The sequence below is a fragment of the Charadrius vociferus genome, unplaced genomic scaffold (assembly GCF_000708025.1).
Source record: "Charadrius vociferus isolate BGI_N301 unplaced genomic scaffold, ASM70802v2 scaffold365, whole genome shotgun sequence".
In the NCBI taxonomy this organism is placed as follows: domain Eukaryota; kingdom Metazoa; phylum Chordata; class Aves; order Charadriiformes; family Charadriidae; genus Charadrius; species Charadrius vociferus.
In genome coordinates, this window is record NW_009648559.1 from 564,115 (window position 1) to 581,976 (window position 17,862).

Here is a 17,862-nt window from a genome sequence, read left to right on the forward strand (position 1 = left end):
GCTTGCCTCTCATGTCTTCGTACATTAAAGGCTGAACATAAGAGCAGAAAAACAACTTGTTCTGCCTAGCCACAATCATCTAAATTGGGTGTCTGATCAAAGCTATCTGTCTAGGTCTCCCTGAGTTGTCAGTGGCGAGAGCAAGGGACCTGTAGAAAGAGATTTACTCAACCTATTTTGGGTGCACCTCTAAGCATGGGATGCATAGTAGTGCAAGGATGGTGCTTTGTCTCCCTTTTAGTGATCTAAAAAGTTACCTTACCTTAAATAATTAGCTTTGGGTCTTAAACTTTGAAGAGTAGATGAATTCAACCCTTCGCCTGTTTTTTTGTCATCTTTGTCTTAGATTGAGGAAAATGAGGTTACAAGAACTACTTACCACAATTACAAATATGGTATTGTTTTCAGTCTCTTAAAATACTGCTCAGAGTTGATCTGAAATTGTTTTCTAATTACTACTTTAAAAAAATCTGATCTCCTTGATGATCTGTACTGAAATGTGTTTCTGAGTGACAGGGAGACTTTGCAGGTAAATTTACTATGGTTTTTACCATCTGTTTTAATAAATCAGTGAGCAGAGCATTTCCAAATGACCTTCGGTTCTATCCATGAAATGTGAGTTTGAATGTTCCAAGGTTCCAAGTGAATTATTGGCATTAGACTGCTAAGGGTACTTATTCTGGAAATAGTGATTTATTATTTGTTTGGATGCTCATGCTTTTGTTTGTATGGAAATATACGAATATACATTAATGTAGTGTTTCCACACAGCAGCAGCTTTAGACACAGTGGGACTTTCCGTGGTGTGGCGGTGTAGGCAGAGGTCTCATTGTTCTTGCACACTTTGATGAAAAATATTGGATGAGTACTTTGCTGTGTTACTTTTTGGTTGAAAAGGAGTTAATAAAAGTAAATGTACTTGAAGAAATTAATGAAATCAGTGAACAGATAAAATGTTATTATTTGAAATGCATAATGTTGTATAATGGGTTTGTATAAAGTGTGGCAGAGATGAACTACTCTCCACACATAATGAAAGAACTTGGAGTCCTGTTTCTGTAATTGAAGTTCTTTTGTACTTACCTGTTGGGAAAAAACAGGAGGATTTTTTAACAGATTTGCTATCCTTGAGTAAATATATTTATCTGTAGCTCCAGATACTCCGCCAAGTTTTTTAAAAAAAGAAAAGTTGGAAGGAGGATGCTTTTTCTTTCAAGATAATTAAATGTTGTGACTGTAGATTTTACCTCCAGAGTGAGTGAAGTATAGCTGCATTAAAAAAAAAAGTTAATTGCTTACATAGTTTACAAGACTTGCACAGAGGCTTAATCCATGGGATAGGAGAAAAGCATATAAATACATTATATTCCACGTTTCTTTTTTGAAGTGTAATGAACTTTTATTAATAGGTTGTAAAAGTACTTGCCATTAGCGGTCTGAAAACTGTTGTGTAAGGTGTGCTCCTGCTGTTCCTCAGATCAAAATTTTGAGGTTTGAAGATCTCATTAACCTGTGGCTATACCCAGAGCACTGGCAGAGGGACGAACATCAGCCTGGACTTCAGGCTTGGTTCTGCTCTGCGAGGTACCACACAGAAATACAGGATGCTGTGGAGCTCTGCTAAGTTCAGTCTGGTCCTCTGAATGCCACCAGAATATAAATAATAAAAAACAGTGTCACCTGATGATTCATCCCTGCTCTAAACTCTTGACCTCACTGGCAAACTGAGAAGTTTTATTTTTCTTAGTACCCTGGTACCACGATCCACAGCTTCATTTGTCTGGGGAATTCAGCTCTGCATTTCTCTACAGGGCGGTTAACTATTGTAAAAGGTCGTTAGCCTTCATCTGACAGCCCCTCTGAGAAGTAAAATTAGAACCATTAGGTAAATTGAAATACAGAGGTACCTACCTGTGATTATCTCTGTCTCCCAAGGCACTCGTAATGGCTATTGACAGAACTGGGCTTCTTTTAAGGGAGCCATGAATCTGCTGGTCCTTGATGGGAGAGCTTTACATTTCCTTGGAAATAAAAAGGAAACCTTTCTCTGCTTATTTTTGAAAGGATCTTTCTCTAATGTTGTCAGCACAGGTTTCTCCTTGAAGGTAATGGATTAAAGGAATTCCCCCCCCCCCCCCCCCCACCTCTGCATTACAGAAATGGCATCAGATATTCCTGGCTCCGTGGCCTTGCCGGTGGCACCAATGGCAAGTGGACAAGTGAGAATGGCAGGATCCATGCCTTCCAGAGGAGGAAAGCGTCGCTCTGGGTAAGCCTTTTCTTTTTTTTTTTTTTTTTTTTTTTTTTTACGGCTGAAAACTGGAAATGACTGGTATTGAAAAACTGAAAGTGTACCTATATGTGTATGTTGATTATGTAATGTTTGTGTGTGTAAATTACACTATGGCATTAGTCACTGATGTTTTTTTTTTTTTCTCTTCAATGTATCTGCTCTTCCTGCAAGATCAAACTTGCTGATAAGTGTATTATTTGTTGTTCTGCATGCTTCAAAAGACTTTCAGGTTTGGCAAAGCATCCAGAAACGGAGTTTGGATCCCGTGGCTGTTGTACATGTAATGAATGCGTATTGCCTGCCTCTGTTTAATCTCAAAAGGATTTATCATGTGAATAAAGGGAGCAAAATGTGTTCTTACTTGCACATGCAGACTTATCCAACTTCATCTGAAGTTTGGACTTGGAATCTCTCAAATAAAGGCCTTCTGTTAAAAGTGTTTTCTTTAAACTCCCAGGTACAGAAATAGCACAAGCAGTCACTCTTCAGAGATTGTGGTCTGCGATACTCTAGGTCTTGCTGGAAATGCAGCTTAGTCTCTCTGATTCTGGGAGAAAGGGTCTGAATCAAGTTCAGCCCTTGCACTACCTTGAGGGCTCTGCTAAAGGAGAAAATTTGTTGTATCCAACTATAGAGGTTGGTGTGGTGTAGGGATAGTTTTTCCACATTAGATTTCTCTGTGGGAACTCATGCTAATGATGTGTTAGAAGAAAAGAGTATCAAGAGCTGCAGAAGGCCAGAAAACTACTTTCTAGTATTACCAATAAACCCCTGTTTTTATCAAAGGTTGATCACAAATAGCGGTCTTTAGGTGATGCTTTCTCTGATACCTCTGATCCGAGAGTGCCTGCCAAAGAAATTGGCAAGTCTTATATTTAGCCCTAAATATGACAGTGGTAGGGCTTAAGAGGATCAATAGCATGAGTAAAATCTTCACTGATGGACACCTAAGGAGAAGACATTATTCCTTGTGAGATTCCTCTGGGGATTGTTCGCCAAGTACGTTGCCCGTTTTAGGTGTCTGCTCAAGTACCAGTGCTGGAATCTCAGTCCTGGAATGAATTAAGCAGAGAGAAGGTGGACCTTGTCTTGGACGTGGAGTTAAGTTGGTGTGACCTGAACACTCAGGATGGTTGTTCTGAGGGGGGGGTCTTCGAAGAGGATAATTTGGCGATGTACTCCCACTGAGTGTGCTTCCATATGCTGAGCGAACTTTAAGAAATTGGTCTGAGAAACTCCTGAAGTCCGTCTTTGACAGGCATCACGGTTTTATTTTGGAACTGTTCAATGAAAAAGCCTTTTCGAACTTGCACTCAAAAGAGAAAACAAAGCATTAACATCTTTTCATTGCCACATAACATCGATAAACTTTTGTACTTTTGAGTTGCAGGGTAATTGATCTCTTTTTTGATCATAAACCATGTCAACTGCGAATACCAGTTTGCAAATTACTGTTACCAAGGGTTGAGGCTGCTGACTGTGAAATCTTCTGATTATATTAAATACTGACTTGACATTAATTGAAAGCTATGCTTTAACTGTTGCATTTTAAGTATCATCATCTATTTGCAAGAAAGTGGAGCGGGGGGAGGGTGGGAGGAACATAAAATCAAATTATTTAAAATGTATTTAACATGTAAATTCAGTGTGTAAGATAGTATAGATTTGCTGTTTTACCCTGATGGTGGCATTTCATCTGTGCACTGTAGCTCTAAACTAACAGCCCTTCTCCAAGCCTGAGCTGAGGGTGCTTTTTTTTTTTTTTTTTTGGTTCAGTGTATATATATTCAGGCCTTGAGGGAAAGAATGCCTGCTGTGTCTAATTCCTCCTAGCTTCTCTTTGAACAAAGTTGCAACTAACACTTGGTCCTTTCATTACTCTCCTGGTGATACATCTTTGTACACCTAAATCCTTGGGCATTTTAGAAATGAATGCTTTGTGTCAGACATAAAGGAATGTAGCTAGTGAACACAGTCATCTTTTCCAGCTTCGGTTATCTCTGAAAATTGTTTCTTTTCTCATAATTGCTGAGGCAAGCTGGCAGAATAATTGCTGTATGGACTTGAATGTAGATCAGTTTAAACTCATTGGCTATCCAGAAGGTGTTTCTGCGGTGTAGGCATTTGGCTACATTGACAGCTTGGAAAAATATTTTTCCTTTCTATAAATTATACCAAGTACTCTATAAAAAAAAATGACAGCCTAGTACTGTATAAGATAATGCATTGCAGTGGTCAATGACTACCTTAGATTAATGTAGCATCCATTCTTTATTTAACATGTTTTTTCTTTAGGCTTTGCTGTATTAGAGGATATGGGGCTTTTTTTTTTACCTTCCTAGGTTATCTGTGCTTGGGAAGAGAGGGTTGTGGGGTTTTTTTTGATTGGTTGGTTTACAGTTGCCTTGGGTTTGTTTCAGTTCAGCCTGTGGTCTGTTCTTTTTCTCTGACCCAGAACTGTAAGATCTGGGGAAAAAGAGCCCTCAGCCCACCACCCTCCTGCCCTGGGTGTCCCCCCGATATCGTACTGAACAAAGGGCTGGAGTATACATCCCCATCTGCCTCTCAGCTGCATCTGCGCCTCATCCTTCCTGCCTGCCCCCTTCCTACGCTGTATATTCATGGCAAGCCATCTTTTGACGTTTCTTGGGAATTTTACATAGTGATTTTGTTGCAACATTCAAATTCTCTCCCATCTCAGTTTTTTAACCTGTGCAGAACCACCTTGTTGGAGGGTGGGGTTTGTTGTATGAAAATGTTTCCAATTAAAAATAAATAATTTTAAAAAATATTTTTTGTCACAGTATTTATGGTACTCGCACATCTTTGGAGGAAAATTTATTTTAATAAGTACCTCATACATCAGGCCTTTTCACGATTGACATAAACAGTATGAAAGAGGAAAACAGGATTTATGCTGTCTCTTCAAAACAAAAGAGCATAGTGCAGCTCTTTTTTAAAGTCTCTTTAATGGGATTTTTAAATGAGGATAGAAGATACTCTTTCTGAAACTTCTGAAATGATGTCATTTGTCTTCTTGTAAGCTATTTCTGCAGCTTTGCCAATGTGCAATATACTCTATCTGAACAGAAGATCTTATCTGTCAGGGTATGAGGAGTTTGTTGGAGTAATATTTTTATGTGTTCTGCTAGAGGTTACAACTGATGCCCTGTAGTTCACTCTGCCTTGCTACAAAGCAGGCACGGTGGTTCAGGCAGGGCATTGGTATCACCGACTTTATAACTGAGACTTCTTTGGGGGGGAGGGGTTTGAAAGTGTTTTCTCATTTTGCACAGTGAAATGTGAAAATAGGAAACATCTTTATTAACAAAAATGGGACAGAGATACATTTGCTGTTGCATTTTTAATGAATATTGACATTTATAGTGAGTTTTATGTTTAATTTCTTATTTTTTTATAATCTTGCATTTGAAATAAAATCAAGATTTTGGGGTAGTTTAGTAAAGCAATGGTGTTACTTAAAGATTTGGTCTGCTACAGCGTGGTATTGCACCCTAGGCACTCAGACTCTGCTGCGATGAGCCTGCTGTAGATGTGGTAGGTATCACCTAAGGATATTAACCCATTAAGATTTTGTAAGATGAGGAGCTGACACCCAGCCGGCTGGATGAATAGGTGTGTTGGTCCCACTAACGCCTTTGGAAGTCGGCACATAGTGCAGGCAGCAGGATCGAGCCGTAAACCGTCATCAGGGTCTCCGTAATTCTCTGCATTACATACTGGTAATAATACTCTACACTAAATGCAGTAGAGCTTATATTTGATTTTGGGGAAAAATATCCATCTCGGCACGCAGCTGGAGTATTTGGCTGGCAGCTAAGAAAATCTACCAAGGCACAGGTTCTCAGTGTATTGGTGGGGAAGGAAAGGAATTACAAAATTAATCCATCCCAAATTAAAGCAGTGTCTTACTGAATCCCTGAAGAAAAGGCTTTTCCCCATATTTTCTGCAGCTTTTTCCCTGACTTTGAAACTGGAGGTTTCTCTCAGTTTTGTTTCAGTTGCGGGTGAAACCGGTGAAGGATACGCCTGATGTGATGCTTTTGCAGGTGGTTTCAGGTGGGGCCAGCCCAGTGCTGCTCCGAGCGTGCCCTCCGCTTGTGAACCCACAGCTCTCCTGTAACGCTGGCTTTCACATTTTGGGTTTGGGTAGGAACGTTGCAATTGAAATCACTTGGAGGTTTGTTCTGCGATGTCACATACAGGCACGTTATTATAGGTGGGGAAGAAGCAGGTGGGGAAGAAGCAGGTGGGGAAGAAGCAGGTAGGTAAGAGGAGACCTTCGGCTGGATGATAAGTGTTAAATCGCTGGGGATATTGTACATGCGGCAGGTCTGGGGAAATCCAGGCTGCTGGTGGCAGCAGTGGTGGCCACCTTGGGGTGTCAGTGGCCGGCTGGCAGCTGGGCGGCAGGCATGGGGCACGGGAGAGGGTGCTGCCACTGGAGGTCGGTGTTGGTCTGCGCAAGGCAACGGGGAGGTCACTGGCTTTGAAAACAGATTTGGTGATAATTAGGTGAGCAAAAATGCAATTTATAGTGAAAATGATGATTGCATCAATCTTAACCAAATTAAATACGCATCTTTTCTTAAGACTCTTTGGGGAAAATGGTTTTCCCTCTGCTTCCTCCAGAAATGAATAATCACTATTACCATCTGGAAAATATTACTGTGACTTTTCTAATACCGGTTCCAATTCCTGTGCTTATTTGCTGGCCTGGTCCTGTTTGTATGTAGATTGCTGTGACTCAGACACGTCTTTTATAGACCAGTCTGTCTTGGTTATCAAAGTTGGGAAGCCAGGAAGTATTGCCTGACTGGCACACATACTTCTCAGTGCTGATGGAGTTTTAAAGAGCATTTTTACATCATTGTTTCCACGCTCTGAACATACAAACCTTAATTTTTAATTGGCTGGGGTTTCTTTTAACACTGAGACAAATATTACTGTCACTTTGCAGGGGTTTTGCCTTTAATATGACTTATATCTGTTGTTAACATGACGAGTGTTAAAGACATGGAATCTGTAACTGTATAAACTTTTATTACACTGAAATGTTAGAAAGCTGAGTGTTAAAGAAACCTGACAAAATTGTTTGCAAAACAAGCTATGATTTCCTATCTACACAAATTACATTTAAGTGAGTGGTCAAGGTCTGTATATCATACTTACATACATTTTCTTATTAAAATAAATACACTAATACAATAATCATGTATGATAATTTTATATCAGCTTGGCTCTTAGTCTACCTTAATGGCAGAGTCACCCCCTTATAATTGGGATATATATTTGTCCACCTCTTTTTAAAGGCATAAAAATGTATAAAATGCTTTGGAAATTATACTACTGTGTAACTTTGTAGTGGCTTAATATCAATGGGAAGGAGACAATCACGCTGCCTAACACAGGCGACTAATTTAGGTGGCTAATTTAGGAAGTTAATCTTCCTAGTCTCTCTGTAAGAAGTGAACAAAGAGGTTGCTGCATTGTGTGGCTCCCTGGAGGAGCCTAAACTGGAGGGCTGAGATTTGGCCCAAGGAAGAGCTTGTCTCTTCCGCTGATTCAAGAAGAAGGTCTGGGACATAAACCAGGTAAGTTAAGTGCATGATATACCCATAGGTCATTTTAGTAATGACCACAGGAACACCCCAAAGTAGTTGCCATCTGCAGACTGCCTGTTAATTTGTGTGATGTGATTAGTAATACAGGGCAAGTCTGAGGAATGTACCACAGTTACCATCAACAGTGCTGACATAGATAATCCTCTGAGCAGGGAGGCTGGGAGTTTATTCTGCTCTACCTCTAACATACTTTCTTTAGACTGGGGCAAAAATAGTGGCTTGGTGTTTATTATGCGTACAGCTTTAGAACTTTATTTTCTTTAGCCTTAATTTCAGTCTGCTGACATAGAGTCCCCACTGATTTCTGTAAACTTTTATGAGGCCTAAGAGATACTACTTCTGACCATCTCACAAGAACTGCATTTGTTTAGTATTTCCTTTTATTTGTTAATTTTAACAGAGCAGATTTCTGTGGAGAAGAACAGTGATTTATTACTTTATTTTTTAAAAAAACTTGTATTCTTTGTATTCCTGGCAGTGGATGAGCTACTTTTAGGGGGTCTGGAGAATATGAGCAAGACTGGAATCCGCAGTCATTAACACCTCCAGTCAAAATGTAAATCAAACAAGGTTGAGAACCTCTGGCTTGAATGTTCATGGCACCACTGCCAATGTCGTGATTACTGATTTGGAAATCTTGCTTTTACAGAATGGACTTCGATGATGAAGATGGAGAGGGGCCCAGCAAATTTTCAAGGTGAGCGTTTACAAAGAGTTGGCCAAATCACTGACTTTGTTCAGTGGAGAAAGACAGCTGTCTCACTACTCATGTTTTAAAGGCTGAAGAACTTGCCAACAACTTGACCTAAATTCTAGTTACTGTTTTTATCAGCTTCCTCTGCAAATTAGGCATCCTGGCAGAAATCTGCCTAATGTAGTTATTGGCTTACAAAGCTGACAGCGTGTGTGTCATAATTTCGCTCTGCAGCTATGTCAAATGAGAAAATTTGTGATTTTTAGCTTATTATTTCAACTGCTGTAGATGAACTTTGGTTATTTGACATTGCTGAAGTTGTCTTTCTGCCACTGAAAATGAATTTTATTTTGAATTTATTTCAGATGTTAACTGCTTGTTAAAACAATATGACCGATCCTAGAGGTGTGGATTGTTTTTTTAAGATTAAAGCTCATTATGTACCATTAGGTGTAACTGAATAGTAAAAATTGCCAAAATAAATGTTAATTAACGTGGAATATTCTAGGCTAGCAATAAAAACAAACATTAAAGCATCATTGCCATTTTTTCACTCTTCCTTTTTTTCTGGTCACACTGCATTTTTTCGTTAGAAACCAAGCAGCTGCAGTGAGGGGTAGATACTTTGAGGCCTACAGATAACTGCTGATTATCCAAATTGTAACTGCAGCTCTGTAGCAGCAGCCTTGCCGAAACACAGCTGTCGCCGTAGGGTTTTAACACGATCTTCCTACTCAGTCGGAAAGATAAGTACGCTGAAGATGTGTCCTAACACCGTATCATAACCTACAGGACAAGACCAGCAGCACCCCTGTTCAGCTGGTGTCATTTACAGAAAGGGTATTCCAGTCTCTGGTGTTAAAACTGGTGATCTGAGGGCTAGTCCTAATGTTTGCTAGAAGATACACGTTAAGGGAACAAGATTTATGACTAATGTGACCTGATTTGTGCCTGCGTAAGTGTCAGGGTTTATAGGCACAGTGGTGCATGTGCGTTGGTCTGTCTCCATCCTGGTTTCAGCCTTTCAAAGTTTGGTGGTGGGGAGAGCCAATAGTTCCATAATTTTTCTTGGAGAGGTGTGCTGTGCTGTGCTTAGACCCAGTTCATTTTAGATGTCAGATTGAAGTCTGATCTTTAAATCTTAAATGCTGTAAAAGCTGCAGCTTGTTCTGCTTTTAGAGAGTACAGAAAAACAGTGCAGAGATGCCCAGGGCCATGTTCAGACATCCTCTTCTAGGTGTGCCCTCTTTTTAGGACTTTTCCCATCTCCAGGTTGATCATGTGACTGATGACTTGCTTGTCTCAGTCAAAATTATCTGGTTAGCAAAGAACTGCCGTTTAAGTGTTTAAGCTAACCCAGCTGGCTTTGACTGAAGTGCCTGAAGAAGCATGTGGGCAGAGAGGTCAGCTGGGGGACTGGAAGGGAGAAAAAAGTAGTTGGAGGCAATACCGTCTTCAGCCCAGCTAACCAGGCAAGGATGAGTAGACAAGCCCCAAGCTAGTGGAGCACAGGAGGTAGTGGTGTTACTACGGTACTCCACGTGAGTTAACACACCTTGCTTCTCAGGGACTTCCCAGCCAGCTCAGGTATCTCTGCATGGCATCTCATCCGCACACGGAGGCGTATGCATGTACTTCTGACGTGACGGCATGTGGCCATTTCTCATTGAATCTGTCTTTTTTGTTTCAAATTTTTTGGGCTCAGTCTGTTCTCTGGGCAGAGTCAAGTGGAATAAGGTGGCGTTTTTGCTTGAATGTTTTGAAGGTGCTGGTGTGAAACACAACATAGAAAGAAACACAGCTCAAGTCTCATTTGAGCTTGTTCTTCAGAGTTTGAGTCAGACTTACTGAGGAAGGAAAATATGAAGCCTCATAGAGGAACCTGCACAACTGGGGTACTTAGAATTAGTTTTAATTCCTTTCAGAAGAAAAAAAGCAAAAAGTTAATTATTAGGTTTTTAGAAGAAAAAAAGATGCTTGATTATGCTGTATTACCTTGCTAGCTAATACATGAAAACTTCATAGCTTCGTAGGCTCTCTGTTGTAATAAATTACATAATTTTGAAAAAGATAATTCTAATACAAAATATCACTTGACTATGATTCTCGAGCAGTAATAATCTTCAATTCTAGAAAAGCCATTAGCCTTGTTTTTGAAAACCTACATATTTGTTTTGGAACAAGCCTTTTAGTTTCTCCAAAAGTAAGGTCTTTTTCAAAAAATGTGGGGTTTTGTAACTATTCTAGCAAAACCTAATTTCATAGGATTGGTATGTTTTTAGGAAAGGGAAAAGAGGAGCAGCATGTCGTTTTTTCGTAAAATGTTGCATTGCTGCCTGTCTCTGGGACAGTGCTTCAGAAACAGTGAAGCTTTAATCCCACGGGGTGAAAGTCCCATTGATCTGAATTTCCCCCATAAAGTTGCTGCCAATACACTTGCACGTGCCTGTGTGGGTATCCAACTCCTGGTGATTTGGGTAGGAATGAGGTACCTGTTTACTTCTAGGGATTTAAGCCAGTTCTAATTTCACTTCTATTTACCCAGCAGTTTCATCTGCCTAACTTGACTTCTGCCAGTCTCCCCAACAGGCGGTACAGTGTCTGTACCTGCTAGAGCTTTTTTTCTGAAGGCATCCTTATGTGATGCATTGCACTTAAGCGCGTGTCTCTGCCCTCCTGTGTTATCTGTAGACCATCAGTGCCCTCTGCTGAATGGAGTGAGTTGTGGTTGCAATCTGGAAAAAATACAGCTCCTTCACTTCCAACACAGCGATGAATATTTCATTGGCTGCTGTCGATAAAAGCTCAGTGGTGTTTTCTGTAATGGTGCTGATTGTTAAGTTTCCCAAGCAATGAGTGTATGTCAAAGTGTTTGCATAAATCCACTGAAATGTGTCTCCAACTTTAGATATACAAATGAAGCTTTTGAATCGGCATGGCTTGGAAGTTTCATCAGACTCTACGTTTTCTTTGCTTTATCATTCTCATGCCCTCGTTTTCCTTGCTGTTATTTGTAATAGTTTGCAGTTGTGAACTTCTTTGCTTTCTGCTGTGTGTTGACTATCGTGCAATGCATAACCCTTGTGGATTTACTTACTGTCTTTTGTTTCTAGGTATGATGGTGATCAAATCTCTGGTGATAAGGAAAAGTTTGCAAGGTAGGCGTGTTCTGTAGAGCTCTTCTGCTGAGAGAAAAGAGGGGGATGTTCAAGCCCAAAAAATCTCAGTACGTGTGCCTTAGCTTAGAGAGCCGGTTATTTTGTTTCTAGGTGGGACGATGATCAAAGTACTGCTGACACAGAAAGGATGGCCAGGTAGGAAAAAGGAAAATCAAATATGGTTTGCCCCCAGTTTTATTTTATAGGATGCCGTTAGGACTGATCAAAAGTCAGGAGGGTTGGCTGATCCAAAAGCGCTTGCAATCAGAAATGCTAACCTTGGACCTAAGTGGATTTGAATCAGCTGCTGCAGTCTCCTAAAATGTAACGTCCCTCCAAAATTTCCATATAAAAACAAAGTTAGAAATGACAGAACTAGAACATCATTCTGTGCATGTTTGTGAATGCCAGCGTTCCTAAGGCAGACACTTTTGGAAGAGGAGCACAGCCCCTCTTCTAAGGGTTTAAATCTGAACTAGTTTCAGGAAAGTTTCAGGGGTTTGTTTCCTTGAACGCTTTCACAGTCAGTTGATTAACATACTGTTACTTTGTAGCTTTTATGATCACAAATGAAATGGACTGCTGAATATTCTCTTTCTTCTCAGGAAGTTTGCAATCTCTTTGTTTACTCTTTGTAATGGTTGTTTTCAATGTTCAAGAGTATTAAAATACTTTAGTAGCAAACAATGTAATATGTATTTATAACTGTAAAATATATGTTGAATATGTGTGTTCTTTGTCTCTCTCTTTTTTAATCACCATTTCTGTGAAAATGCTGAACTTAGAGCAAGCTTTCATCATGTAAAAATGCATTTTTCTTCCCCCTGTCCATATTTTTCTGCATACACACATGTGTTCTTATGTACATACGCACTGTCACACAAGCTTTTCTGCTTGTGCGTGTGTATGGGATCCAACTCCCACAGGCACTGTTCTCTCCTACATCTGTGCAGACCCACACAAAGGCTGTTTCTCAGTCATTTGAGATGGAAAAGTTCACTATTATGGTGTAAAAGATAGTTAAGTAGATTTGGACCTTAACCAAGGGACTGGTTGTAATTTATGGAACAACCATGGGCTGTCACTGCAGGGACCCACAGCTGGATTTCCTGAATATCAGATAGTAAGCGTAGGCATCACCAGGAATAATAACTCTGCGTGTAGCCTTAACAAGAGGTATTTCTGGAGACAATGCCTCATGCGTATAGCACCTATATGTGCAGGATGCACATTGTAAAGCAGGGCAAGCCCATGCATTCCTCTGTTCCAGGAATCAGCATACTACAACTCGGATTCTTTCCTGCATTTTAAGAAAAGCCTGCATTATTAAAAGCAGCCAAAAAGTATGCCAAGCCTAGCTTCTACTTTCATGATCAGCCTTCATAACAGTCAGCTCCAAAGAATGTTGCAGTTTATCTTTTAAAGTTATGTTATCGTACCGGTCAGTGCTGGTGGACTCTCCAAGTGATCACCTTTCACACCTTGCTGGATTGGCCAGCGGATCGCTGGCCCACAAGAAAATGCCATGTACAGCTCATTGAAAACAGTGGAAGATGCTGCTTTGACATCTGAAGCATCATGTACCTGTCGTGTATTTAGCTGCCACCTGACAGGTACAGTATGGGAAAAATAAGTGCTAGGCACTGAAGTATTCTAGGTCCATTTGGACAATTTGAGATGTATATATTGGTGTAATTCCTTAACAGTGATCAAGCAATGGTGATTTACAATGTGGGAAAACTGAACTCCCAGGTCTTCAGCTCGGAAAGATTTTGGTGACTGTCCATTTTGAGAATTCTCAGATTTGACTCACCACCTCAGTCATTTGTTTGCTATAAAGGATGAGAACATTGGAACTCAGCCCAAAGTGGGGCAGCATCAAGTACTGTCACTGTTATTTCCCTGCTGTGCTAGATTGTTCTTGAACATAAATTCTGATCTGTGTCTAACAAGCCAGATGTTTACTTGCTGTCTTTCATACTCATTTTATTTATTTACTGGGCCTTTTATTGTATGTACTGTTATACCATATACGGTCCCAGTCCTGCAGTCTGATCCTGTAGGCAGGTAGGGTCTTCCTAGAGGGATGTGGGACGTTCCACACAGTGTTACAGGACTGGAGATCTGCGTTGTCTTTGAGTGGGTGTTTTTGTAAGTCAGCGCTGACACTTACTGTTGACCCGATTCAGCTGTGAGAGGTTTCCTCTGAAAGAGATCTTTTACAAGCAGATCCAACCGCTTGAGCAAGGACTGGAAGCTCTGAGATGCATCACAGGAAATTTGGGAGTTTGGCTGGAGCTGGCAGTTGTCAGTTCCTCACATCTTTCTACTTCATTTTTTGTCCTTAAACTAAAGGAGATTAAACTGGTTAAGAGATTAAGTCCAGAAGCCAATAGCTAGAAATATGGGCTCTTTTCACAGCTGTGGTCGAATCACATTTATCCTTCTGTGGCCTGGATTTTCTGTCTGTAAACCGAGGGATAATAGTACTTAGCTTTGTAAAGCACTTTGCTCTCCTGGGGTGAAAGCAGCAAAACAAGTGCGAAGTATTATGATTCGTTACCTCCAATTGAAATTCTTACACTGATCATGTCTGCTTTTCTGTTGGTTTGGTGTTTCTTTAAATGTTCAGGGAGAATCATAGTGAAATTGAGAGACGCAGGAGAAATAAGATGACACAGTACATCACTGAACTGTCCGATATGGTACCCACTTGTAGCGCGTTGGCTCGTAAGCCTGACAAGTTGACAATTCTTCGGATGGCCGTTTCACACATGAAATCAATGAGGGGCACTGGAAACAAATCTACTGATGGAGCTTACAAGCCTTCATTTCTTACAGAACAGGTAGATTTTTTGCAAATGTCTGTTTTCTGTGGTTTGTGGTCTTAAATGATGTGAGGAAATGCTGAGAGGAGTAGAGTCTCAGCTTGGTCCTTTGCTGTTGCGTAGTAACTGGTACAAGCTACATATCCAAGATGTGAATACGGACAATTTTTTGTGACTGTTTGGACTCGATCTTAACTGTATGACAAATCCCTCTCTCTGACGCAGCAGAGTGGGCGTTCTTATCATTGAGGTCTGTCCATCTGAAAAGCAAGTCACTTGTAGTCTGTTGTCACTGGAAAGGAATTTTCACATCCAGAAATGCCTTCTTCCCATCCTAACAAAGATTCTCTAAAATAGGGAAAAATGAATCTGCTAAGACCTGCCTCTCTCTCCTGGGTTTAGAGGAAGGTTAAAAACATTATTTAGTCTTAATGCCTAAATTCCTGGCAGCTGAACTGGGCAGAGATGAATCCCATCTGTACTGGCTGGGGTACTTCCTTGGTCACATTTTTGATGGAAGAGGGAAGATGCACCCAGGGCTCGAAGGAAAACTGTGTTTAACTGAGTGCGCTGGAAATTCCTACCACCTTCATTGTTTTTGAAGTCCTATGGGTGTAATGTGGATTTTTGTGGTCTGAACGATTTAAGCAGTTACACATGTAAGTTGTGGCTGGAGGTGATACTTCTTTCTATTAGAGAAACAGCAGCTGCTGCTGACCTCTCCGTGTTCTCATCTCTACTTATTCTGGCTTTCCTGAAGCATGTTTCTAGAGGGACTGTGCCATTCAGGTGGTTGTTGGTAGGGTACCCTTGTCACTTCTCATTGCAGCTTTTTGGGGTTCTTTGAACCTTGCAGAATGACAGAGTTTATCTTCATCTGTGGTAATAACGTATGCAAAACAGGTCTCATTGTCCTCTGTATAGTACAGGCAGTGAGGTTTTTTATTTAGTCAGTGGTTGAGAATTGGTATGGTTTCTCTACAATAAAGTGGCAGAAGTTGATGGTCTTTTAAGTATTTCTTGAGATGAGTTGTCTGTTTCTTTACTGGAATTTGCTGCATTTTGATCCTCACTTTATCAGTTAATATCTGCCACTTGCACACTGGTCATGCAGAGCCGTCTAACCTGGAACGGGACTCAGATTGTCCAAAGCTGTCTGTCCGAGTTCCACATGCAGTACCTTAACAAGCTCTGGTGGTCACTGGAGCCACCAGGCAAAGGCTGTTTGAGCTTGTTTCCCAGGAATTGGAGTGGTAGTTATCCTTTCCCGTGAGAGGTTTTCAAGCTCTGTTAAGCAAAGGTAGCGTTCCTGTGTGATGCATGCAGACAGCTGTCTGCACGTGCAATTCAAGGTATTGGGAGTCTAAACCCAGTGTCCGAAAGTGAGGGACAGAAGTACTTGGCTTTAAAGGTCTAAGGTCCCCCTTGCAGTCCCCAGGTGGGGTTGGGTCTCCAGGTGCTGCCTCTCAGGTGAATCTGTGGGTGTCTCAGGACAGAAGAACCCAGGATGAAGAGCAGGGGACTGTGTAAAGGAAAGGCTAAAGGCAGACATGTTCCAGACCCTTTGGATCTCTGAGGCTTCATATTCACAGGTTGGAAAAAGCAAGCAAGAAGTGGTAGAAATTTCTTGTGTAGTGGCTCAGGGCCCCAAATAGGAGGGGAGGCTGGGGATTGCTGTCCTTGTTCCCATTATGTTTTCTGCCTTTTATCCAGTGACTGTTTAATTTACAAAGAGAGCTCATCCTGAAGGGGGAAAAAACAAAACAAAACAAAAACCAAACAAGAAACAAGAAAGACTTGTTGGTTTCTTTCCAACTAAATTATTCAGGACATTTAATTAAGGGATGAGTTTGCTATGTGAGTTATAGCCGTTCATTTCCTCTGTTTGTACTGTGAAATAACTTTTTATTTTTTGAATGTTAGATGCCTATCGCACAATACACAGTGAGTTTTAGTTACTTAATTTTCCTAAAGAACATTGAGATCACCAGGTGAAAGGCAATAAAGGAAAACAAAGTGTTGTTTGTTATTAAGATCAGCAATTTATGGCTTGCTGCAAGTTTGGTTGTGGTGTTATGTCAATACTGCAGTGACAATTTCTGCCTAGGTTGTGATCAGTTCCTAAGATCGCAAGAAAACAATATTCTTTGGCAGTGACAGATGTGTTACTTAATTCCCTTTTCTTGCTGGCATTCTAATCAAATCCTTTCTTTGGAAGGAACTGAAACATCTTATCCTGGAGGCTGCAGATGGGTTCCTGTTTGTAGTTGCAGCTGAGACGGGAAGAGTGATCTACGTATCAGATTCTGTGACTCCTGTGCTGAACCAGCCGCAGTCTGAATGGTTTGGCAGCACTTTGTACGAACAGGTTCATCCAGACGACGTGGAAAAGCTGCGAGAACAACTATGTACATCCGAAAACTCTATGACAGGTCAGATATGTCTGATGTATGCTTCTGTGCGTTATGGATACCTGCAGAGTTTTTCTGACATTCAAAATGCCTGGTTTAAAAATCTGGTAAAAATGAAATTCAGCAAGATTAAAGTGCATTTTCTTGCAGGCAGTGCAGTAATATAAATCTTCTTTTGCATGACTACGTTTTGCTTCCTATTTGTTTGACTTCAGTCAAACCACCTTCACATAGCTCTGCATTCAAACTTCTGGCTTGGTTAGGTTTGGAATCTGGATTGTTTTCAGGCTTGCTCTGGAAATCTAGATTGTTTGCCTTTCGTCCCCAATGAACTTGTGACTTCTTGACAAATATGTGTTTCTTTAGGGCAGTGTTTATTTTGAAGGCAAAATCATACTTTAGACTTTTCCATTTTCATAAAAGTTCCATGTGGTTTGCTAACGGGAATCCTGGGGAAAAAAATCCAGTGTTTGGCAGCTGAAAATCTAGTGGATTTTAAATGGGAGGCTTGCTCCTGTAGCAGTGGTGTAAGTTAGCTGTAAGTTGACTACCAATCATTTTGCACATAAAACTAAACCATATTCATATTTTCAGTGTAACTCTGGCTTTTACAGTTATTTATGCTCAAGACTGCCAATAAGAAACTACCCTTGTCTTTAATACAATACATGTATGTTAGAGCTATGAGAATTAGTTAAATCCTGTTTGAACTCAAACTTGGAAAGAAGGAAACCCAAGTTCTCTTTTTATTCTTCCACATAGTATGTTTATAGCTAAAGGAAAAAAGCTAGGGGAAAATATACCAAGATCCTGATCCATGCAGAAGTCACATA

General features: G+C 40.5%; 1 protein-coding gene across 1 annotated transcript in view; it reads left to right on the forward strand.

Annotated features, from left to right (window-relative positions):
• Nucleotides 1–2,159: 2,159 nt before the first annotated feature.
• The window catches only part of ARNT2 (aryl-hydrocarbon receptor nuclear translocator 2), a 77,331-nt gene continuing 61,628 nt past the window's right edge, over nt 2,160–17,862 (forward strand). The window contains exons 1-4 of the mRNA XM_009886104.1: nt 2,160–2,269; nt 8,588–8,635; nt 14,423–14,636; nt 16,837–17,050. Of these exons, the coding sequence (XP_009884406.1) occupies nt 2,160–2,269; nt 8,588–8,635; nt 14,423–14,636; nt 16,837–17,050 (586 nt within the window). The remainder of the gene's footprint in view (nt 2,270–8,587; nt 8,636–14,422; nt 14,637–16,836; nt 17,051–17,862) is intronic.